The 25,738-nt window shown below is 37.2% G+C and overlaps 1 protein-coding gene across 1 annotated transcript in view; it reads right to left on the reverse strand.

Moving 5' to 3' along the window:
* Nucleotides 1-2,875: 2,875 nt before the first annotated feature.
* Nucleotides 2,876-25,738, reverse strand: part of LOC121376183 (protein mono-ADP-ribosyltransferase PARP14-like) — a 45,935-nt gene continuing 23,072 nt past the window's right edge. The window contains exons 12-20 of the mRNA XM_041504000.1: nucleotides 25,134-25,152; nucleotides 23,467-23,575; nucleotides 21,762-21,860; nucleotides 19,278-19,412; nucleotides 17,363-17,536; nucleotides 10,519-10,642; nucleotides 9,438-9,665; nucleotides 6,980-7,732; nucleotides 2,876-5,462 (exon numbers count right to left, since the gene is read on the reverse strand). Of these exons, the coding sequence (XP_041359934.1) occupies nucleotides 5,188-5,462; nucleotides 6,980-7,732; nucleotides 9,438-9,665; nucleotides 10,519-10,642; nucleotides 17,363-17,536; nucleotides 19,278-19,412; nucleotides 21,762-21,860; nucleotides 23,467-23,575; nucleotides 25,134-25,152 (1,916 nt within the window). The 3' untranslated portion in view covers nucleotides 2,876-5,187. The remainder of the gene's footprint in view (nucleotides 5,463-6,979; nucleotides 7,733-9,437; nucleotides 9,666-10,518; nucleotides 10,643-17,362; nucleotides 17,537-19,277; nucleotides 19,413-21,761; nucleotides 21,861-23,466; nucleotides 23,576-25,133; nucleotides 25,153-25,738) is intronic.

A 25,738-nucleotide genomic window follows, 5' to 3' on the forward strand; every position in this document is an offset into this window, starting at 1 on the left:
ATCCCACAAAAATAAAATATTTTACAGTATTAGGCTAATCTACACACACAACATTGGATTTGAATATGTACGTCTAAAATTCCTTATATTAATATCATTGAGACATATTGCATAAAACACAATCACCAGGTAATAAATAGGATATTAAACTTGCTACCATTTCATATTGAGTTTATAACCCTTATGAAATAATGTTCAACTGTTACTCCTTAAAGCTGTAAGCAAAATTATGTTACTTGATGACTTAACACAAAATTGTGGCATTTTTTTATACCCTCTTCCTTTGACACTGCCCTGCGCCGAGATGAGTGTTAAACCTGTTGAATCTTCCTCGTGATGGGAACTGTGGCTTGTAATTGTTCCCCATGAATGAGGAATGTTGCACTGATTATATGCCTACCCTCTGTAAACACTGCCTGTCGCTTCTTACTGATTGAATGGTTTTGAGAGATCTTCGGATTGCTCGTTTTGAGGCAGAAGAACTGCCCCGGTGATGGCTGAGATGTCCATCTTGATCGCATAAAAGAAATAAAGGCCATAACAAGGTGCATGACTCATCAGCTCCAAGCGTTCTAAAAATCAGATTGTTTGGGGATGCATCCAGTGAGTGGTAAACTTCAACTAAGGCTAAATACTGTCGTAAGCAGACGAATACCATAAGTGAAAGTTGAAAATAACTTCATATTCAAAGTAATTAAAAAAATATGGTGGCCATCTTTAAAATGACAGCTATGTTTAAATTTTAGAAGTTAGTTATTTTCAATAATGTTTAATATGGTAGTAAACTGTATTTACATGCCTATATTCTTTCAAAGTGCAGGCACATGTTTAATATGTTAAACTATATCTGTGTATCAAATGGTGTGCTATTTTAATTCAACAAATGTTAAAGTTGTAATCTTGTATTGAATACTATGCATAATTGAAATTTTAAAACAATAATTTGACTATTTCAGTAATCCTATTTATAAAGTATGACTAGAGATATTTCTGAAGAAAATTAAAATATACTGTTTTCTTCAAATTTGTACCCCTTGACCTTTAATGACCTCTGGTGACCCCACACACTTTTCAAAGCTAACCTGCACTGGAATATGATGCAGCACATCATCCTATAAAGAATAATCATAGTTGCTGCTTTGATTCTCTCTCTGGTAGAACAAAACCCTATTTTAAACCACCTTTTGGATTTAAAAAAATCAGTCGAACTAAGAAAATTGACATTAAAGATAATATTTAGTGTTGAAATGAATACTATGCAAATCAAAATTTTAAAACAATAGTTTTGCTAATTCAGTGTGCTATCTGTGTTTATAAGCAATCCAATATAAATGGTATGACTGTGAAGATAATATTTATGAAGAAAATGAAAATTTACTTTTTGCTTCAATTTTAATTTGTACCTTGACCTTGACCCCCCCCCCCCCCCCCCCCATCTCCACACACACACACTTTTCAAAGCTGATCTCCACTGTAATATGTTGCAGCATATCATCCTACATGGAATAATCATGGTGACTGTTTTGACTCTCTCTGGTAGATCGATATCCTATTTGAAACCCTCTTTTTTTAATTGAAAAATCAATGAACTGAGAAAAGTGATGTTAAAGTTGTGATTTTGTATTGAATACTATGCAAATCGAAATTTTAAAGCAACAATTTTACTAATTCGGTGTGTTATTTGTGTTTATAAGTAATCCTACATAAAAGGTAGGACTATGAAGGTAATATTTTTAAGAAAATTAAAATTTAATGTTTTCTTTGAATTTGTATCCCTTGATCTCCACACACTTTTCAAAGCTGACCTCCACTACAATATTATGCAGGACATCATCCTACATGGAACAACTATGGTCGTAGCTTTGACTCTCTCTCTGGTAAAATGATATCCTACATTGTGTATTTGAAACCACTTGTTTTATTAGAAAAAAATCAGTTTAACTGAGACAATTGACGTTAAAGTTGAGATTTTGTATTGAATACTATGCAAATAGAAATTTTAAAACAATAGCTTGGCTAATTCAGTGTGTTGTTTGTGTTTAAAAGTAATCCCACATAAACATTAGGGCTATGAAGATACTAATTATGAAGAAAATGAAAATTTAATTTGTGCTTGAAATTTGTACCCGCTTGACCTTTAATGACCTCTGGTGACCCCCTCCACTTTTTAAAGTTGACCTCCACTGGAATATAATGCAGCACATCAACCTACATGGAATAACCATGGGGTTGCTTTGACTCTCTCGGGTAGAACGAAATCGTTTTCTAAGCCACGTTTTGGATTCTGCCTCTAGACTATGACACAAGTTTTATAAAACCAGTACGACTCATGCGAGTGTAACCATTTCTTTACTGCTATATTTTTATAATAAAATTTTCTTTGAGTCTATACACTTTACAGCAATCTGATTGGTCCAGAGGTGCTCACCTTTTTTCATTCATATCTCAATGAACAAAAAAATTTTAAGCCACGCCTACTACCCCTCCCCCACTGCGCACTACTTTTGTGCAACAAGCCGGATTATTCAGGCAACCATATTTAGATATTTTAAAGAAAACACACATGAAAGCTACAAAAGCAATAAAAAAATGTATACAATAAATTAATGGAAAACGCTATAGCAGAGTAGACGTGTAGATCTATATGCATTGAATAATAAAAAACAAACCCTCTTCGCTAATCATGACATGAGACTCGGTCGGTGGCCAGAGAAATCATGTAGGAAACTTCATGCCTGTAACTTACTTGTAAGCAATGTTCTACAGCTGTTGGTAAAAACTGAACGGTTCCATAAATGTTAGACACTTTCCCTTCATTCACTTTCATAAAATATAAACTAAACATGAATAGGACAATTCCTTCCAATATAACTAAATGATCCGTAAAAATGCACAGCAGCTAGAGGAAATGGCGTAACTTTTTAAAACTACGTCATTTACAAAAAAATCACCTGATTCAATTAATAATGAATGAAAGTTTGCATTCTTATGTGACATAAGTACAGTATCAATATAGTTTACACAAACAATACTACAAGCATATTTAAAGTTAAACAAAATAAATTCAGTTATGTATTGTTAAAGTATGCATATAAATTTAGTTTTGTTTTTAAACTATGTCTTTTAAACCACTTTGAATGTTCATCGATTTAACATGATGTTGCTGTGACAATGAAAAAGGATTGCATATTTAATTAAATAACTGCAAAATACTGACAGTTTTGCTATGTAGTAGATGCAACCTTTAACCACGAACACCACCAAGCGAGCTGGAGGTGCATTAGTTTCGGAGACAGCCGATCAAACATGGTCATTTTGGGTTGGTGTTGCATGTTTTTCCTCCCAACAAACACACTTGATTTCAGTCATAAACATGAACATTGATTGCCTCATCTTTACCTACTAGGATTTTCCTAGCTTCTAATTCATCACTTGTGAATACAGACTCAAATCGAAATGCCTGCAATGTACATGTATATATTGCCCATAAACAGGGTTTTTACAGCAGATTCACCACAATTGCTGTCACAGGTGAAATCTGTCTCGCAATCTATTTCTGTTACTGGCTTTGATGTGGTTCTCGATATGTAATCGTATTCTGGTAGTCATGTCACACCCGGTCATGGGGAGATAATTCATTTCATAAATTATCATCAATTTATGAACTTCACTCCACTGATGATGGAAATATGTTAGCTCCCCGATCAAAAATAGAGCACTACAAGAAAAGCTTTCTATTTTCTGGAGTTGGTATCTGGAAGAGTTTACCTAATGATGTTAAAAAATGTACTAGTTTAAATATATTTAAGAAAAATTGTTACAAACACTTGTTAGAAATTAATATAATATAATATAATTATGTCTCAATATCTTTTATGGTTGTATATATACATGTATGGTTTTGTTAGTTTTTATTTTTAATAATTAATATGATTACTGTTATTATTATTGTTATAATTAGTAAGAAGGCCTCAGGGAAGAATAGTCTAACTGAGTTACCTTCTATAAATAAAGATTTTATTATTATTATTATAAATATGGCCACATCCATAAAGTAGAAATAATTGTGATTTTGTTTATCGGTTCTGGTAATGCTCTTTTTCAATTTTTAAATGTATATATTGATATAAGATCTCTGGATAGACATCTTTCCAACACTTATTTTTTTATAATATTACTCCTTTAAAGCATGTTACATAGTTTTGAAATATTTTTTCTAGACCCAACCTGTTTCATCATTTTTAAAACAAATCTAGTTTTCTAGACCCAACCAATCGTGAAGATGAGAAGAAAGATTGGGCGGGTTTACAAAATCATATTAGTTTTTAAAGAATGGGACAGACTGGGTCCACCTAACAATCCATAATTATTTAATATATATATATATATATATATCTATCTATAATGACCTGTCTTTAGAGGCCAGAATCATCTAATAAAAGATGTTGCTTGATCTAACTTAAGATGCTGTCTTCTTCTCCTATATAAAAGATCCCTTGCTGCTAATCGAAAAGAGTAGCCCATGAAGTGGCGACAGCTGGTTTCCTCTCTCAATATCTGTGTGGTCCTTAACCATATGTCTGACGCCATATAACCATAAATACAATGTGTTGAGTGCGTCGTTAAATAAAACATTTCTTTCTTTCTTTCTTCTCCTATATCATCTTATATAATATACAATGACTTGTAGTAAACAGCCACCTGTTTTATGAAGTTGCCTTGTTTTCCCAAAGCAACTAATTAATAACAAGTTATAACTATGAATTACACGTTCCTTCTTCAATACTCCCTGAGGTGGCTGTTTAAAACTGGTTTGTCTGTAAAAGTTACTTATAGGCAGGGAACATTTTGTTTTCAAAAGTTTCATTAGTGACATCTCTAGTCAACTGAAAATGGATTAGCAACTTCTGTTTAATGTTTTAAAATGGTGTAGCGATCTCTGAAACTTGCGTAGTGAATCACGACACGATACTGACTGAACAAAATGTTCCCCGTTAATATATGCAGCGAGCAACCAGCATCATACCTTCAGCGCATAATGAACAAAATCACAATAAAGGCTCTGTGATGTCTAATTTCACCATAAACATCTGTTTAACATTCTCATGGCTGTTTGACATAATACCGTAACATGCAGTACTTCACCACAATTTGTGGTGGCATGTGTTCTATGGTCTTCTTACTGCATTACACCCGCTGGTATGTTATGATGTATTCAGGGTAGATCAAATCACGCTCATAGACAACAAATTCTCTGAAGTTCCATTTCCCATCGCCCAGCACCGAATCATATGTTTCTGTGTGTTTTTTGCAGCCATCTGTGTTACAGCCTGTATGTTTACATGGTGGCTGTCGAAATTTTGGGGAATTTGGGTTGCTGGTCACAAATGGTTCTCCAAGTGCCATACGTGCTAAAATCATACATAAGTTTGTTCCTTTAGGTGTTCTCTGGGACTTGTCATCTACAATAGAAATACATTTAATTAGGTATATTATCAATGAGATTAGACTGACTCAAGAAAAAGCCCAAAGGTAATCTTAAAGGTTAACTTTATAATAATATTATGAACTATGAGCTACATGGTTTAAATCTATTTTACTGTATGTACACTTTATATTCCCAATAATGAGTAAAAGTGTTATTCCTACTTTTGCTTTCATTGAAGTGCAGCAAAGCATCTTACAAAATAGGGCCTATATATGCTAAACATTCCAAACTTTTTCTGCAAACAAGGATACCTTAAAGGGACATTCCTGAGTTTGCTGCATTGTAACATGTTTCCGACTAATAAAATATTTCTATGATTAAACTTACATATTAAATATATTTTCTTGTTTTGTCTGTATATTCAATGTTTCTGGTCATCTTAATATTTGTAAAAAGCCCAGACTAGATTTTGTCTTCAATTATTTTTGTATGTACGGTACAATTTTTTTTTTAGAAAATAAAATGAAATTTAACCTAGTACAAATATTAGAACAATCAGAAGCATGTTTAATATACAGCAATTAATATTTTAACATTTGAACTGTTCTTTCTTTGGTGTACAATTTAGTTTTTTGTTAAACTATTAATTACTTGTTTTTATCACAGTTTCTAGGTTGGAAGTTCTTTAGGTGTGAATTGAGTTTTTTAAACTTACTTAATGTCACATTTGACAAATATTCATACAATGTTTAGACCCAGTGTTTTTCTGTTATCGTGGAAAACAGATGGAATTTGCGGAAACAGTATTTACATTTGGAAACGGAATTACGATTTTCAATAAAGTTAAAAAACCTATTACCATTTTAGACACTGTAAAACTGACGATTAGTCCCTGTAGAGTACTGTTGGCAAGCACGCAGTGTCTTATTTACCGGGTTTACTGCTTAATCTACTGCGCATGAGAAGACGGGACAGTTTTCTTCCAGGAATAAGTTCAGCCAGCCATTTGTCGCTCACGCTTGTCTTGGGAGACTGATTTTTACTCTACACATTAAACCGAATGACCACTTTGGGAACCAGTCAAAATAGTTTGCTAATGTTTAGTGAGTGGCTGAATGCAGCAAAGTTACTTTATTTCCACTGTGGCAAGCAGATACTTCACATTGCAGATGACGTTAGACTCAACCCTGAGCCCCTTTGAATAAAACAGTGTACTTAAATGTTGGACAATTATGCTTTATATAGTTATAATTGTGACCTTTGTTCCTGATGCAATTTTTCACTACTAACGTGTACTATATTTAACAACAAATAGTGATGCATTGTTACCGTATGAAGTTGGTTGGTTGTTCAAGTCATTACAATTGTAATATGTATCAGAAGAATCATAAAGAAACAACATTTGCTCCTTTAATTTGTCACAACTTAGTTAAATTGTTAATTACAAATTGTATTCTAAAACGGAATTTACAAAAACATGAAATGGAAAATAGCTTTTTTTAAAAATGGAAAAGCACTATGTAAACCAACATATTTACAAACTTAACCCACCTGCATACTGATCTGCCTTGGTGGAACTCTCTGCAGCATAGACACCAGGGCCAAACATTCCATTGGTATTTCCCACTCGACTGTCTAAACCCTTTTCACAGATGGCATTGATATTATCAGCTCTTGTACCATGGAAGACATAATGTTCGTTAATCTCCTTCACATAGATGTCTTGTCTCAAATGTTTGGCAGCCATGGCAGTTGTTTCCACCTCACCTTTAGACTTGGGTAGACTCTTGATGGGTGTTATGGGTTTCTTTGCAGCTTTTACAAAAAGTTTTGCTCGGTGTTGACAATATCCTCGGAAAAGTTCCAGATTCTCAAGTCTCTCGACTTTGACCAACTGTACACTAGATCCTGCAAGGATTCCTTTGGCATCCTGTCCATGACCAACAAAGTGAGTTTTCCATGTTTTAACAATCAGATCACTAATAGATTTATAGATATCTGATCCTGCTGGTACACTTTGTAGACTCCAGGCCTTTTTAGTGCTGCTAAACACACCTTTAAGAATATCTCCAAATGATTTTTCTGATTTGAAATATGTCCAGTACGTTGGGGTGCGATGATCTGATGTTGTTGCCATATCCTGAATAAAGTCAGGATCACCTCGCTTCTTACGTCGAAAAGTTTGTTTTTTAGTTTTTGACATTTCCGTTAGTAGTATCTCCTGAACTCTTGATTTGACAGTTATCACTGTTTCCTTTTCCCCTTTCAATTTCAAGCCAGACTTCTTGTGCACCTGGGTCTTCCCTAAAACAACAAATTAGCTGAACTGTTTTTAACTTTATTTCATTTCAGCCAGCTAATAAATCAGTGATGAAAATGACACTAAATAAAAAAAAAAGAGAGTAAAAAACATTGCAAAATCTTGAAAAGTATTGGGTCACTGTGACCTTTTTATCAAAGAACAAGAACAGGACACGTTTTAGTGTTGAAATTTCAGAAAAATACTGAGATATTTTTTTTATCTAAAACAGAATGAATGAATGAATGAATAGATGCTTAACAACACACCAGCATGTCATTTACAGATGTATATAGAGAATAATACATGAGTGGCCGTTAGATACCATTTATCTCACGAGCTGTTTTAAAATGTATCTAACGAGAGAAAACAAGTTTGATACGTTGTTAAACAACGAGTTGTGAGATATATGGTATCTAACGGACACGAATGTGTTATTTCCCTTCTAGGTTTTAAGCAAATTTTAACATCTTTTTTGACTAAAAGATATTTACAACCCTTTGAACATGTAGCTGACTTACGCGTCAAAGACACATGATGGTCATGTTAACTATATGTCACATTGTAATAGATTTCCATCGTGTTGTTTTTTATTGGACGTATGGCATTCATGACCTGGTCATCACCTAGTAGCAGCCAGTCATATGTCTTGAAATTGTTAACACACGTACATCAGTAAACAGGGTATGTGTTATCATAAATAATGCATTGTGGTCTCACCAACGGGTGTGTAAGAAAACTCCATGAGTTATATTAAATACCACAATATATTAGGTGCAAGTCTTTTAGGCAAATTGACTGGACGGTGAGACTAAAACTGAATGTTAACATCACTAAATCTCAGATACATGTTGCGGTAAATGGGATGTCATCACAGAAAACTGATAATGTGAAGGATTAAACAAACATATTTAGACATATTTCCAATCATGTATAGGCCTACTGTTTATAATTACATATGATTTTCTAATTACAGTAGTACAGATTCTCTAATTACAGTAGTACAGAGCTTGGCAAGCTCTAATTACAGTAGTACGGAGCATTGTAAGCTCTAATTACAGTAGTACAGAGCATGGCAAGCTCTAATTACAGTAGTACAGAGCATGGCAAGCTCTAATTACAGTAGTACAGAGCATTGTAAGCTCTAATTACAGTAGTACAGGGTGCGGCAAGCTCTAATTACAGTAGTACAGGGCGCGGCAAGCTCTAATTACAGTAGTACAGAGCGCGGCAAGCTCTAATTACAGTAGTACAGAGCGTGGTAAGCTCTAAGTGGTTGGTAGGTAGCAAATGTCCTTCAACAATGTCATGCCAGATGATAGACACTACAAAGTGACCAGGCTAGGCCTGCACAACTGTTGATGTACAAGGGAGGTGTCTGTATGACCATATAAGGCATTGGAGAGACAAGAACTGGGATGGAGAATTAACAAATTTAAGTTTGTCTTCAAGAAGAAATATAGTGTGATGTTCTAGTATTAAAAGGAGACAATCTAGTTTGTCTGGTTTATGCATTATATGTGAAAAAAACTAAACAGAATAAGTCCATTGAAGTTGGACTTTGGGTATGTTACATTACCAGCTAATTATCTGCAATTACAGTATTCAGCAATACCATTACAGGTAGCAATATTATCTTTCAAATACTTCACACATCCCTAACCCAAGAGCAAGAAATGGCAACCTATTTTCAAAGTACAAAACTCTTACCTGAGTCTGGGAACTTTATAAATATTCCTTTCTTCTCGGCCAGAGTCTCGAGTTCTTTGAGTGCTGTGTATGGTAATTTTGTGATTCCCTCATTCTGGACAAACTCGGTATGTAGAAATCTTGACTGCAGTTCTTTAATCAACACTTTTTTTGCACTCACACATACATCTTGTGTCTTGGCCACAACTGTTATTTTTGCTGTTTTGACTTCTTCGGATGGTTTTCGATCTGCAAAAAGAGATAATCAATCTATCTTTCAAGTGTGCTGGTGGAAACGGGGGAATTCAAACCCAAGAACACAACAGTTTGTCAGGAAGAGACCATGGCGGGTTTGGACAAAACAGTAATGTTTAAAGGATTTGTATTTCCATCTCTCAAACATCATAATTATATTTCTTGCCTATTAAACCAAATACATAAATTACAATTGAAAAAAAAAATCATAATTGAACACTTGTATAACCAGGATTATATATAGACACGCACAATGTCTATGAGTCCTGTTATGGTGCACCAGACAAATATGAAAGGTGGTTGAGGAAAACAAGGGGTTGTAATGGGGAGGGGGTATGACTCCCTGGTTAAACCAGTGTAAACATAAAACATAAACATCAAACATTTATCTGATTTCTAAAATACACAGTCAAAATATGATTAAAAAATGTTGAATACAGGGGTGAAGACAAAATGCTAAAGATATGCAACTTCACCGAAATAATAGACTACAGGAAGAACTGCACTTGGTTTACCTTGGTGTTCCATTAGTTGCCTTCCTACTTGTATCCTATGCAATTTGATGGCAATTTGTACAGAAAAAGTTTTTTATTTACAATGAAAGATTGTTTAAAAATATTATTTGACTTGATATGAATTTGAAACTTAATATAATTTTTATATGAATTTTAAATTTAGTCACTGTATTGGTTCCTTTTTGACACAAATGGACTATAATTGACTAATTCACTGAGACTTTAAAACTAATTTAATGTATTTATTATGTGAATGTGCAAACTGTGTTTTGTAATAAATGTAGCCTAAAAACTAGTTGTGAGCAGACACAGCAGAACAAACCAACACATACTTCTCTGTGATGCTCGAGGAAATGAACGTACAGCTTCTGATTCATATGCACTTGATGTCATGGAAGATAACTCCTTGACAAAATCGTTGTAGATGTGCTGATCATAAATCACAAATGCCACTTCCTGAAGAAAATAAAATAATGGTTAAAAAAAAATATGTTACTTCTTTTTTATGATTAAGTATAAATTGAAGAAAACTTGGAGTGTTTTCTCTTTTATAGATACATTACCTGTCCTCAAACAAGGGCACCTCCCCCCCCACACAAGTGGTCTGGTCTGAACATCCCAACAGCCAATGGGATGGCCTAAATTCTTCTACTGCATACTGCTCTCTAGTTCCGGTCACATGACTGTAACTTCCTTCTTTTTCCCTGAGCGCATCGCACGGAGAACAGGAAGCGGGGAGGCCCGGGCTGGATGAAATCTTGAGGACAGGTAATGTATCTATAAAAGAGAAAACACTCCAAGTTTTCTCCATTTCTTTAGACATTACCTGTCCTCAAACAAGGGCAGCATTCAACAGATGGTGGTGGGTGCCGAGATCCGTAGATGCTTGTGATAACTCCCCGAACCGGAAAGAGGCTGACTAGTGGAAGAATAAGGCCAACCTTGGCAAGCTCTCCTCCTAGGGATGCCCGTCACGGACCAATGCAGGTAATGTTAGTAATAACAACCAGAATGGTCGCATCCGTCAGCAGTGGCAGGTACGGCTCCCAGAACAAAGGACCAGGAGGTGGCAGCCACATCTCATGCTGTTTCTGACAGGTGGGAAGTCGTAGCCACCAGGGATGCAGGTGTTAGGTAACCCTCACGTATTGAAGTGTTAGTAATAACAAGCGACAACCTAATGAGGTGCATCCGTCAGAACATTGAACAGAACAAGACCGCCGAGTGTTTTCTGTCTAGTACACCAAAGAACTGTTAATTCAATAACGACAACAAATAACCACATGCAGTGCAGGGTAAAGGTTATCGAGACAAAAGTTCCGGCACCAGTGCGTGAACTGTGCAAAAGAACAAAAGTCTAAGCAATCCTCACCTGTCAGATTCGATGGACATCTCGGTATGCAGCCCATAATCAGACAGACATCAACGGCGACGAGGACGGCTTGTATTCAACAGAGTCTGTGCAGCAACAACCGGACCCAGATGATGGAACCCCTCAACGTCTTCTGTGGAGATATCCCTCAGATAATAGTTGGCGAAGATGGAGTCCGTAGCCCAGAAACAACCAGTGATAATGTGCTGAATGGGTGTGTTGCAGTGCAGAGACATCGTGGCAGCCAAGGCACGGAGTTCATGCGGATTAGAAGCAGATGGAGCAGGTAAACCCTCCTTCTGATAGGCGGTCAGGATAGAAGACCGGATCCAGGTGGCCACCGTGTTCTTGGTAATATCCCTCAACCGACTCTGGTTACAGGAGAGGAAAAGTCTCTTGCGATGTTGTCGAAAAGATCTGGTCCTCTCGATGTACTGGTGCAGGGCTCTGACAGGGCACAACGTCAAGTCCTCAACGTCCGCTGGACCAACGATAGAGGAGAGGGCCTGCACAACATACGAACGAGGCGCTTGGTCTGGTAACTGATTCTTTGCAACAAAGTTCATGAGTAACCCCAAGTTGACCACACGCCGATCTCGGTGAAAACGTACCAAGTCTACATCAAGAGCATGGAGTTCTGAGACACGGCAGCTGTGGCAAAACCGAGTAAAAACACTGTCTTCCGCGTCAAGTCTTGCAGGGAAGAGGATTCGATCGGCTCATAAGGTGCGGTCGATAACGCTCGTAACACCAGATTCAGGTCCCATCTTGGTGGGCGAAACCAGTGTACTGGATCCTCAAGGCGAAACCATTTGATCATCTTATGGATCTCAGGAATACCCGATAACTTCGTTCCAGTAGCGATGACCGAAACGTACCCAGCGATGGTAGACCCCTTCAATCGTAAAGCGGTCCGCAGATACAGCAAAAAATCAGCAAGACGAGGTATCTGGATCATCTGAGGTTTGAGTTTTTGCCGGACACACCATTGGTGAAAGCAAAGCCATCTGACGTTGTAAGCCGCAGTAGTAGATGATCTGTGCGCTTTCAAAATGGCCGCCGTAGACTGCGAAGAAAAACCTTTCTTCCTCAAACTCTTGGAGATAAAGTCCACCCGTGCAGTTGGAACAACTGCGGACGTGGATGGTATAGTCTTGATGTGGGATGCAGCAACAGATGATCCCAGTCTGGCAGTGGTAAAGGATGTGGATCGGCAAGACATATTAGATCTGGATACCACATCCTGGATGGCCACATCGGAGCAATGAGCAACAGGCGACAATGGTACAGCTGAAACCTCTGAAGCACCGTTGGAAGGAGGATTGGTGGAGGAAAAGCGTACGCGTCCATCTGTTCCCAGCTGATCGCCAAGACGTCGAGATCCAGAGCTTCGGGATCTGGCACCGGAGACATGTAAACCCTCAGCTGATGGTTGAATCGTGTGGCAAAGAGATCGATGTTTGGTGTCCAAAGTCTGTCGCACACTCATCGAAACGCTTCAGGATGGAGCATCCATTCCGTCGGCTGTGGAGACGACGGCCGAGACAGTGTGTCGGCTAGTACATTGGAAACCCCTGGAATATGGCGAGCCCGAAGTTGCAGCGGAATCTCGTCGACCAGCTTGTAGAGACGATAAGTCAACTGCAGCAGACTGCTGGAGTGGGTTCCGCCCTGACGGTTGATATAAGCTGCCGCGGTGGTACTGTCTGTGGCCACCATGAGAGAGGCCGCTGTCAACATCTGTCGCCAATGAAGGACAGCGTAATAGACTGCCAACAACTCTAGCAGGTTGATGTGGAGTCCGAGTTCGCCGGGAGACCACAGCCCTGAAGTAGTCTGGTTGCTGAGATGGGCTCCCCAACCTTCCAGTGACGGTCGACGAACAGGTGATGAGTGGCTAGGAAGGGCTGCATAGACACCGTCTAAGACGTTCGATCGGAGCTGCCACCACTGCAGGCTGGAGCATAGATTGTCCGGGAGCGAGATGATCAAGTCCGGATTGTTGAAACGAACAAATGGGTTGAGAAACATCTGCAAGCGCCGCAACTGGAGACAACCTCTGAGTGTCAAATCCTGGGCGGAAGTGAGGAGACCCAGGAGACTCTGCCAACTGTAGAAGGTCATTGGAGCGGTGAGGGCTATGGCAATCATGGTCTGGATCTTCTCCCAACGGTCTAGAGGAACTTGAACGAGGCCCAGGTCGGGTCGAAGCCAAGCGCCTATGAACTGTAGAGAGGGAGCCAGTCGAGATTTCTCGATGTTGATAATCCAACCCAGATGCTTGAGAAAGTCCATGATGAAGGCAACATGTGCAGTAAGCCCTGTCTTGCTCTGACACTTCATCAGGCAATCGTCGAGGTGCGGGTAAAAGGATATACCTCTGCGATGCAGGAAGTGGGACATCGGAGTCGTGATTCTGGTGAACAGCCATGGCGCCATGGATATCCCAAAGGGCAGGACTGTCCATTCGTAATGCCGACCCTGTAGTACGAACCGGAGGTAGCGATGACAATCGTCATGCATCGGAACGTGAAGGTAGGCGTCCTTGAGATCTAGCGAGGCAAGCCAATCCCCCGGTTTGATCACGGCAAGGACATCTCGCAACGTTAACACATTGAAGGACGGAGGAGGAAGCAGGTAGTGGTCGTTGAAAAACGCCAAGTTGTGGATCATTCGCAGCTCCGGAGAATCTTTCTTTGGTACGAGGAAGATGTCCGAGTAAAAGCCGGGTGTTAGGCGTGCTTCCGAAATGCTGCGAACGGCTCCCTTCTCCACCAGTTTGTTGATGGACTCCTGTAGGACCGTGACTTGTGATACGGAATGCCGCGGTTATCGAGGTGAAGTGGTCAATGAAGGGATGGCAGACAATTGCAGATGATACCCTGTCTTCAAGATCGACGTGACAAACAGATCTTGGCAAAGTGTCTCCCAGTTTCGCCAATAACGGCGAAGTCGACTTCTGACCATGGATATTTCGACCGGTGTGTTGCACACCGGAAGCGTCAAAACCGAGTCGTTGTTCTGGTTCAAAATCAGGGGCGGGCGTAGGTCGAGACAATCTGAGCAGTCCAAGATTTGTTAGCTGGTGTCAACGTCGACCAGGCTTCCCCTGGGTCCGAGCTGGAGGACTGGATGGTCGTCTGTCCGGAAACCGTCGAGAAGGTTGACCTCGAAAGGAACCTCTCCAGCGCTTAGATGGTGGTTGTGCAGTGAAAGTAGACTTTCGCTTCATGGATTCCAACATCGAAATAAGTTGTAAAGCTTTGACAGTTGCTGTTGACTGTTGGTCCTTATCACTGGCCGTAACCACGTCAGAAACCTTGCCTGCGAACAGCTTTGTTGCAGACCACGGTTGAGCTAACAGCTCCTTCTTATGCTGGAAATCCAAGGTTGACTTTTTCAGATATGCCTGGCGACGGTACTGCATCAACATCGATGACATAGAGGTAACCGAAGACGTCAGGAAAGCCAGCATCTGCGCCGATTGTTGAAACAGCCCGTAGCACCATGCATCTTTTGCCTGGGTGGCCATCGCAGCAAGGAAAACATCCAAGTAAGACAACACAAACAAGCAACGTCTCTGGGCAGTATTCATGGCTTGGACCTGTTTGTCCATCAAATCCACAGTTGACGACTTCCCAAGACGGTGAACATCTTCATCCACAGACGGAGCCCCATCTTTAAATGGCATGTCAAACACCGGATACATACGGTGATTCCAAGACAGGAAGGCGACAAAGGACGCTGTGTCTTTAAAGGTGCGGTCTAAATCTGTCGCCACGTCGGATATGAGTGTACCGGCTGCCAAGGAACGGATAACCACATCTTCCGGAGGGACATCAGTCGCTATCATCAGTGTCGGTCCCTTCTTGGACGGTGTTGGTGGATGTGACAAGGACGGCAACATGTCATAGACGGCCGCCAAGCAATCCCTCATAGTCATATGGTCAGGAGAGTCAGGCTCATCAATGATAGAAACCGCTGTAGGCGCTGCATCCCCAAAGTCTCGGAGCACTCGAGCACAGGCTAATCATCAATCGAAGGTCGGCGCTGACGATCCATGGAACCCGTAGGGAGCCGTGCAGGTTGTGGGGAACGGCTACGGTCCCGGCTCCGATGCGCCGAAGATGACTTCCCCGCCGAAGATCGGTGAGCCTTGGAGTCCGTGGAACGTCTAACTGCATGAGCCGGCTTGTCAGAGGGCTGCGTAGGAACCGCAGGCCTGTCATCCGAAGTCTTAGGTATCGGTACAGCTGAAGAAGCCGCACCCCCTGAAGAGGGGACTTGCACCGGACCTGACCCCGAAACCGCCGGTTTGGGTAAGGTCGCCATTGACGCCATTGTTTCTTTCAGCATGGTCGGTAGAATTGAACGCAACACTTCCGCTACGGAGTCAGCAACTGAAGGCGAAGATTCCACTTTCTTGGTTCTCGCTGACACCACCTTCAGGTAAGCCGCGAACTCGACATCTGACAACCCCGAACACAGGTCGCATCTTGAAGTGAGGCCACACGGAACACGACAACCCGGACATAAATCATGAGGGTCGCCGCCGGCAGTAAATTTCTTGCAGCGTAAACAAGCTCGAACTAGTCGCTGAACATTATCAGACATGATAATAATAATTTTTCAATCTGTGAAAAGAAAGAAAAACCATCATAACACAAACATAAAGCCGGTAAATAAAGACGCCATTTTGCAAATGGCGTCTGACACGACAACCGGCGATATAACAACATTTCATGTAAATAAACGCTTGGAAAGTCAAGCGAAATACGCGAAAAGACATACAAAAGCTAACGAAAACGAAGGTGAAAACCATTTCACCCAAACACAAATACAAAACCAAAGGTCTTATAAAAAAGTTGACTCCAAAACAGAGCCAAGCAAAAGGACGTCCAGACCCTTTAGCGAAGAGAAAAAGAAGGAAGTTACAGTCATGTGACCGGAACTAGAGAGCAGTATGCAGTAGAATAATTTAGGCCATCCCATTGGCTGTTGGGATGTTCGGACCAGACCACTCGTTGGGGGGGGGGGGGGGGGGAGGTGCCCTTGTTTGAGGACAGGTAATGTTTAAAGAAATATATAAATTACATGGAATTTTGTTTTCTATATGCGTATTATTATATTGTACAGTGTCATGTATTAATTTTATTGTGGTCAAGTATAAAGAGGTTTTTTTGTAAAGGTATCATATAGACTGGGGTGACCTTTAGCAAGCTATATAGACTGAAAACTTCAGTGACCTCTGAGGAATTTTTGTCAAGATCTAGTGAGTTTTAGGGATTGAATTCCATGACACGAGTAAAAAAAATCACCACTGATATCAATCTTATTGACTTGTTGAACCTTCTAAAGGTTTAACCTTCTGACTACTGGATTAATTTGTGACAAAAACCATGTTGAGTGGGTACAAGTTACTAACTCACATATTTTCACTTAACGATCAAATATATTATCAAATTAGCTGTCACAATCAGCTATCAATTCCTCAAATGACCACGACATTCCACTATAAATACTCGCTGAAAACTCAAACTTCCCAGGTATTTTCCAATGAAAAACAAAAACCTAAATCCACCATAGTCTCAATTTATCTATTCCCTGTTGGTCTATTATTATTTCTGGTGAGTGCTGTGTGCAAAACGGCAGGAAATATGAATTGGGGAATGCACTATATACAGTGTACAATGTGTCTACTGGCATGACATTGGGCGAGATATCTCAACTGCAGCATCCAGAAGGTTAACCATGCCTTTATTAACTTTAAACAAACACAGTTGTATGAGCGAGAATGGGAATACCTTTAGACTGTTGGAAGCAGCGGCTGCTTGTTTTGCTGTAGCCACAAGGCTGGATGCCACAAATGATGAGGAGTACTTGAACAGCGCTCCACAACCAACGGCTGGAAAGGCAATCGACTTGGTCTTGTATTTCTTAGCAAGGGTGAAACACTCATCAATGATATCTATCAGTTCCTGAAGAAAACAAAACAAAACATCACAGTAAGAACTAAATAATGAGACATACCAAATCAAGGAAAATATATCTGCACATTTTAAACTATTACTCAGCTATTGAATTTATAATGATGGCAATTCCCATTTTTGAGATATAAATGGCAATTTTGTACCTGGGGTACATAATCTTCTGGTATTTAACATTATATGTATAGAAACATTACATAAGTTTAGAAGGGGAACCCGGGAGTGGTCTTAGCGTTACTTGTATAGGAAAAATATTTGCAATAGGCAGGATCAAAATTGCCGTCTGTGGGTCATTTCACGTACAGATTTTTTTTTTTTTAAATTGCCATCAGCGACAAATTCTTAAGTTCAAGGCCTGTGACTAATTTGGCATCTGGTTACTTCAACAGCTGGTCTAGAGAGATAAACCCACTGCTATCACATAGGCTACGTCTACCATAATCCGGCCGCACATATCAATGTTTTTATAACCAATCTAGAGGCATTGTGGTGGGGGCTAAAAAAAAAAAAAAAAAAAATATTTCGCAGCAGAAAGGTTATTCTATGACCTTGAGTTTGTTGGTTCAGCAGGTTTGACTATACAAACACAGATAAATGAACTTTAAAAAGTCAACTTTATAATGAAGTAAAGTCAAAACCAGACCACAAAACGATTTCGCTACGTCATAGCCAAACATCAGGAGATGACATTAAGTACGTTATTGAAAATCCTACATACCGTATTTTCCCATGTATTATACTGTATAAGTGTGTATAATTTATACACACTTTTTTTCAAAAAAATACAGGTTAAAAATGGGGGTACGCATTATACATAACAATAAAAAAAAAATCTTTTAAAAATGTCCAGCAATCACCCATAATAATCATTGATCGGTAGTTTATGGTACTTTACAGGTTATTGACAGTGTCCATTACAACAAAACCCTCTTAAAAATCGCTTTTCACTTGTGCTGGTTGTAATAAATGTAAAATAAATGTAACAAAAGCATCCATACCTCGCCAAAAAGTGCACAAAAATTGACCATAATATTTTTAATTTCTATGAGATTTAATTCGGCCAATTCCTTCAAAATGGAAATATACGATGCTACTATAAAATTAGAAATCTTGTGCATTCACATTAGGCACGAGAACCAAACGTAACATACTATATTTTTGTTTTCATTTATTTATTAGTCATTAGCCTATGTTTTGTTTGACATGTAGGTCTATGTATGCAAGCACCTAACTTAAGTCTTGTTTCTTGAATATACCACTGCTTTCGCTTTTAGTTAATTTTGGTGACCGGGAAAAAACGGTACATCTTGCATTCACCATCGATTTTGTGGTTAAAAAAGACAGTGTGCATTATATTGTTTTTGTTATTTTCTTTCTTGGAATAAACATTCAAAGTGGGGGGGGGGGGGGGGGTAAATATGATAAAAGGAAAAACGACCCTAGAATACTGATGTAATTCATGAGGATTTTCTGCAGCTGTATAATGACTTACTGAAAATAATTTACGAATCTGTCATGTAATGAATAATAATGTCATCTTTGTTTTCGAATAAAGTTTGGAACATTTAACATATGTATTTTTTAAGATGATTTTCAAAGCAAATGAAATGCTTATGTAAAAGAAAAAGTAGACATTTTTTTACTCTAAGTATGCAGTAAAAATGTTTTAAATGATACAGCTTATAGATAATAATTTTATTATAATAATTTTACATTACGAAACATGTGTCACCTGTCTGGATGCAGCAGAGTTTGAATGGTCGTATTTGTTAAGCACAATGTGATAGACATATTCACAGTTTAAATCATAGCCAAACGTCACAAAGATCCTCTTCTGTGGATTGGCCGATGTTTCTTTTTCAAATGCCTGGAAATAAATATTAATTTTCTCAATCAGTATAAAAAGGGAGCACTAATAAATCTCTCTTAAAAGTGGGTATAACAATTAAAGGTCCATTATTATAATTATAATTGCCACATTTTGTTTCTAATTGTACATTCATTTGCAATACATAACGTCTGGTCTCAGACTGAAATGTTAGTGTTCTAGATATAACATACCTTTAAAAGACCTAGCTAGTGTACCAATATTTAAATCAAACAGACTGAAATATCTAGACATAACATATCTGTGAAAGACCTCCAGAAAGAGTAATAACAATGTTTAAATCTACCAAACTAAAATGTCAGTGTTACTACTATTGTAGGCATAATGTACCTTTAAAAGACCTGTTCCAATATTTAAATCTAACCAGACTGAAATGACAGTGTTAATATTGTAGACATAACATACCTTTAAAAGACGTGTTCCAATATTTAAATCTACCAGACTGAAATGTCAGTGTTACTATTGTAGACATAACATACCTTTAAAGACCTGTTCCAGTATTTAAATCTACCAGACTGAAATGTCAGTGTTACTATTGTAGGCATAAGTTCGCATAACATACCTTTAAAAGACCTGTATCAATATTTAAATCTATCAAACTGAAATGTCAGTGTTACTATTGTAGGAATAACATACCTTTAAAAGACCTGTACCAATATTTAAATCTACCAGTCTGAAATGTCAGTGTTACTATTGTAGACATAACACACCTTTAAAAGACCTGTTCCAGTATTTAAATCTACCAGACTGAAATGTCCGTGTTACTAATGTAGGCATAACATACCTTTAAAAGACCTGTATCAATATTTAAATCTATCAAACTGAAATGTCCGTGTTACTATTGTAGACATAACATACCTTTAAAAGACCTGTACCAATATTTAAATCTACCAGACTGAAATGTCAGTGTTACTATTGTAGGCATAACATACCTTTAAAAGACCTGTTCCAGTATTTAAATCTACCAGACTGAAATGTCAGTGTTACTATTGTAGGCATAACATACCTTTAAAAGACCTGTTCCAGTATTTAAATCTACCAGACTGAAATGTCAGTGTTACTATTGTAGGCATAACATACCTTTAAAAGACCTGTTCCAATATTTAAATCTAACCAGACTGAAATGTCAGTGTTACTACTGTAGGCATAACATACCTTTAAAAGACCTGTTCCAGTATTTAAATCTACCAGACTGAAATGTCAGTGTTACTATTGTAGGCATAACATACCTTTAAAAGACCTGTACCAATATTTAAATCTATCAAACTGAAATGTCGGAGTTACTATTGTAGGCATAACATACCTTTAAAAGACCTGTACCAATATTTAAATCGACAGACTGAAATGTCGGTGTTACTATTGTAGGCATAACATACCTTTAAAAGACCTGTATCAATATTTAAATCTATCAAACTGAAATGTCAGTGTTACTATTGTAGGCATAACATACCTTTAAAAGACCTGTACCGATATTTAAATCTACCAGTCTGAAATGTCAGTGTTACTATTGTAGACATAACATACCTTTAAAAGACCTGTTCCAGTATTTAAATCTACCAGACTGAAATGTCCGTGTTACTATTGTAGGCATAACATACCTTTAAAAGACCTGTATCAATATTTAAATCTATCAAACTAAAATGTCCGTGTTACTATTGTAGACATAACATACCTTTAAAAGACCTGTACCAATATTTAAATCTACCAGACTGAAATGTCAGTGTTACTATTGTAGGCATAACATACCTTAAAAGACCTGTTCCAGTATTTAAATCTACCAGACTGAAATGTCAGTGTTACTATTGTAGGCATAACATACCTTTAAAAGACCTGTTCCAGTATTTAAATCTACCAGACTGAAATGTCAGTGTTACTATTGTAGGCATAACATACCTTTAAAAGACCTGTTCCAATATTTAAATCTAACCAGACTGAAATGTCAGTGTTACTATTGTAGGCATAACATACCTTTAAAAGACCTGTTCCAGTATTTAAATCTACCAGACTGAAATGTCAGTGTTACTATTGTAGGCATAACATACCTTTAAAAGACCTGTACCAATATTTAAATCTATCAAACTGAAATGTCGGAGTTACTATTGTAGGCATAACATACCTTTAAAAGACCTGTGCCAATATTTAAATCGACAGACTGAAATGTCGGTGTTACTATTGTAGGCATAACATACCTTTAAAAGACCTGTTCCAGTATTTAAATCTACCAGACTGAAATGTCAGTGTTACTATTGTAGGCATAACATACCCTGTACCAATATTTAAATCTAACCAGACTGAAATGTCAGTGTTACTATTCTAGGCATAACATACCTTTAAAAGACCTCCTCCTCCACAATGAACAAATGCCTGGGACACTGCTGTGCGCCTCATGTCAAATTCACTTGTAATCACATTCACCAGAACTGTAGCCTAAAATAATCAAATAACATTTCATTACAGTAACTATGTATTAATACATTTCAAAATAAAACAAAAAAGTTCAAGTTTGTGTCTTCATTTTGATGAAAATAATCTCTTAAAATAATGGTAATGATGTAATAGACAAAAAATTAATAAACAAGATAACTTTGTATTTCATTTATAATATGCTCAAGATATAAAAGTTACTTTATTGTATTTTTTACAATAACTATTCAATAAAAAGTCAGCTTTGTATAATCTTAATATTTTATCAAATAGAATTAAATGTTTAATACTATATTGTTAGAATTTCTTCATATACAAGCTGGCATTGATTAAATAGAGAATAATAAAGAAGTTACCAGTTATTATCAAATTTATGTCCAAAGTGAAATAATTTTCACTTGTCATGAGCTTCAGCGAGGGACATAAACACAGAATATTTCTCGCTGAGAAAATATAAAAAATATTTCCCCCATTATGAGTGACCACTGGGGTAATAATACAGAATACAATATGAGTGACAGTTAGATACCATTTATCTTACGAGTTGTTTCAAGATGTATCAAATGAGTAAAATATGTTTTTAAATGAGTTGTAACATAAATGGTATCTAATGGACAAAAATGTAGTATTCCATTTGTTACATAACCTCAAAAACTAGGTTAAAAAAAATTTAAATGTCTTTTTGCAACAAATACATATTTATGGCACTTCAATTAATTTACGTGTCACAGGGCAATGAGGTTCTGTCCTTTTTTCATATTTTTTTTGTATAATACATTTTCTTCCTCTGGTTATCTTTCACTGTTTAAATGTACCTGGTAGTGTAAATATACAGTTATGTCATTATAGTAATTATGTATATTGTATGTATATAGAAGTTGTCAACTTATGCCCGATTCTTTTGTTCTTTGTACAGTAAAATAGGTTTTCAATCAATCAGTTTAAGATTAACTTAAAGATTACAGATCTATCAATTTCAATCATGCTTATTTGATTGGATGGTATGACTGTGCGGACCACATCATTATCTAGGAGCAGCCAACTGTATGACTTTAAATTGATATCACACTTATGAGTGTTATTGGTTATTGGTTTAAGTTATAAAAAAACCCACCCCCAAAACCCCAGGTATGTAAGAAAGTTGCATACTAAACTATAGTCCATCCCACAAGGAACGCCTTTTTTCATATTATGAAATTTTGACCTAAGCCGGCTCCTTCATCCAGGACAGGAAAATGGTTGGCATGGGTTGTCGGAGGGAACTGCCCACGCTGGCAAGTGCAAGAGAGCAGGGGCATTTGCGGTGCTATTGAATTTGAATGTCACATAGGATTTAAGACAAAAAATAAATGGGTTGTGCAAATTTCTTGAAGTAATTTTGGCACGTTTTGGAATGGTTCATTGAAAGATAAAGGGAGCTAATGATTAGTTGTGAGTTATTTGGCTGAAATAGTAGGTCAGATTGGAACCTAGCCTATTTGGTGGCTGTCGTTGTTGGTCTCCTGTGGTTGCTCCCTAACTTTAGCCCATACAAAGGCTCGATCTGTTGAGTGACCATGCTTTAATGGGATGATGTGATGGACTATAGTTTTATTATAATCAATGTTACCTTATACTTGGCAAGATCCCCTTGCTTTACTTGAATAGTTGTTGATCCAATATTTAAAACACTTGTACCCCTTTCCTCTTCATCTTCCTCGAAATACATTCCATAGCCCCTGGGATAAAGACATGCCACATATATTATATATTATATATCACACACAGGCATAAAGCATCAACTCTAGGTAGCTATCTCCAAGGTGTATACTAGGAGGTAAAACATGACAACAATTTGTTTTTATACCTTAAAGGGACATTCCTGAGTTTGCTGTCATTTCTAAGATGTTATCGACTAACAGAGACTTTTTAATGATGATAATTACGTATCAAATATATTTTTCTGCATAAAATATTAGTGGCTGTATACTAGGTTAAATTTCATTTTATTTCCTAAAATGTAATTTTTTCGTACGTATGAAATTATTTGAAGACAAAATCCAGTTTGGGCTTCTTACAAATATTAAGACGACCAGAAACACATTGAATATACAGACACTAATATTCTAAACAGGAAAATATTTTTAATATGTAAGTTTAATCATAGAAATATTTTATTAGTAGGAAACATCTTACAGTGCAGCAAACTCAGGAATGTCCCTTTAACACAATTAGATACAACCGTTACAAGAATTCATTGGAATTAAATAAACAACAACAACAACAACAACACACTGATCAGAGATTAAATAAAAATATGGGAAAGTTTTCAGGGTCTTGAAAAGTATAGGTTGGTTAATTATAAGCTTTTCATCAAACAACGAGAATAGGAACAAGTTTTTTGTATGGTATTAAAATCATGAATTTGTGAATATCGGGAGATTTTTCCATTTCTGATTAATCTAGGCTTTAAAGGAAGCCTACATCTGTTACAAACAAATGTTATGCACCCCCAGTGGTATATGGACACGTTAAACCAGTTACTGAGCTAAGCTATGCACCATAAACATGTTTATTTCACAATTATTTTTTTTTCTTCACATACATATGACATATGTTCCCATATGGGATTCATTCGCTGGTTTAGGTATAAAGAAATCAAATACCAACAATAACACAAGAATTAAAAGCCCAAAAGTAATACAAAATATTTTTATATTCCCACACAGACAAGATCAGTGACACAGCTATGTCACACTAATGACTGTAACCTTTGTTTGTACTGACTACAGATATAAAAAAACCACAAAACATTATGAATTAAAAACTTTAACTACAAATTAAAAGTAACATCTACATGTACATGCAGGTGCAAGTGTGACACAAATTTGATTGAAGGTTAGTGGAAATGTGCAATTTAGCACAATTTCACCCTGCAAGGTAACTTGGTAACATGTTTTTGACAATATCAGCAAATGTTATCAATTGCCTAAACATGTTTATTAACACCACTAATAGAAAATGATTCAAGGGCCATTTTACATTTCTACAAAGTGCCTCTTTCTCCTTAAAGTGTGCATACAAAATGTTGATTTTGGCAGGAAATTAAACAAAATGATTTTAAAAGCCTACAATGGCATTTAGCCCTTCCCTCTAGGGTACAATTTATTTGCTTGTGAAAATGTTGATATAATATCAATAATACATATTTATAATATAAATACACTAAAATATGTACCTTGGTTTAATATAACTACCGGAACATGCTACTGAAAATATAAAAAATTCTAAACTCACCGGCTATATGAACTTGTGTCTGAAACAATAAATAAATAAATAATAATAAAAAATAATAAAGTACTGGAATACACGCTACATTATAGTTCTTTTCTCTTGTATTAAAAGTGTCTTTGGATCAACATGGTAGTTTGACTTTAAGCCAAAGATTCAAAGGTCATGGTATGTGCTATCCTGTTTGTGAGATGGTGAATAAAAAAGATCCCTTGCTACTAATAGAGAAATGTAGCGGGTTTCCTTTCTTAGACTACATGTTAAAATTACCAAATATTTGACATCCAATAGCCGAATCAATGTGCTCTAGAGGTGTTGTTAAACAAAACAAACTTTTACATTTTTAAGCCGAAGATATTTTCTGTTTTTATGCATTGTTTTGTTTCACATGTGAAAACATTACTGGTGCATTCGAAGACACACGTCTATAAACTGACCAGTGTGTACAAACATACATGGAGATTACATGTCTATAAACTGACCAGTGTGTACAAACATACATGGAGATTACATATCTATAAACTGACCAGTGTGTACAAACATACATGGAGATTCTGAAGACACATGTCTATAAACTGACCAGTGTGTACAAACATACATGGAGATTACAC

Source organism: Gigantopelta aegis, chromosome 6, assembly GCF_016097555.1.
Source record: "Gigantopelta aegis isolate Gae_Host chromosome 6, Gae_host_genome, whole genome shotgun sequence".
NCBI classification, from domain to species: Eukaryota; Metazoa; Mollusca; class Gastropoda; order Neomphalida; family Peltospiridae; genus Gigantopelta; species Gigantopelta aegis.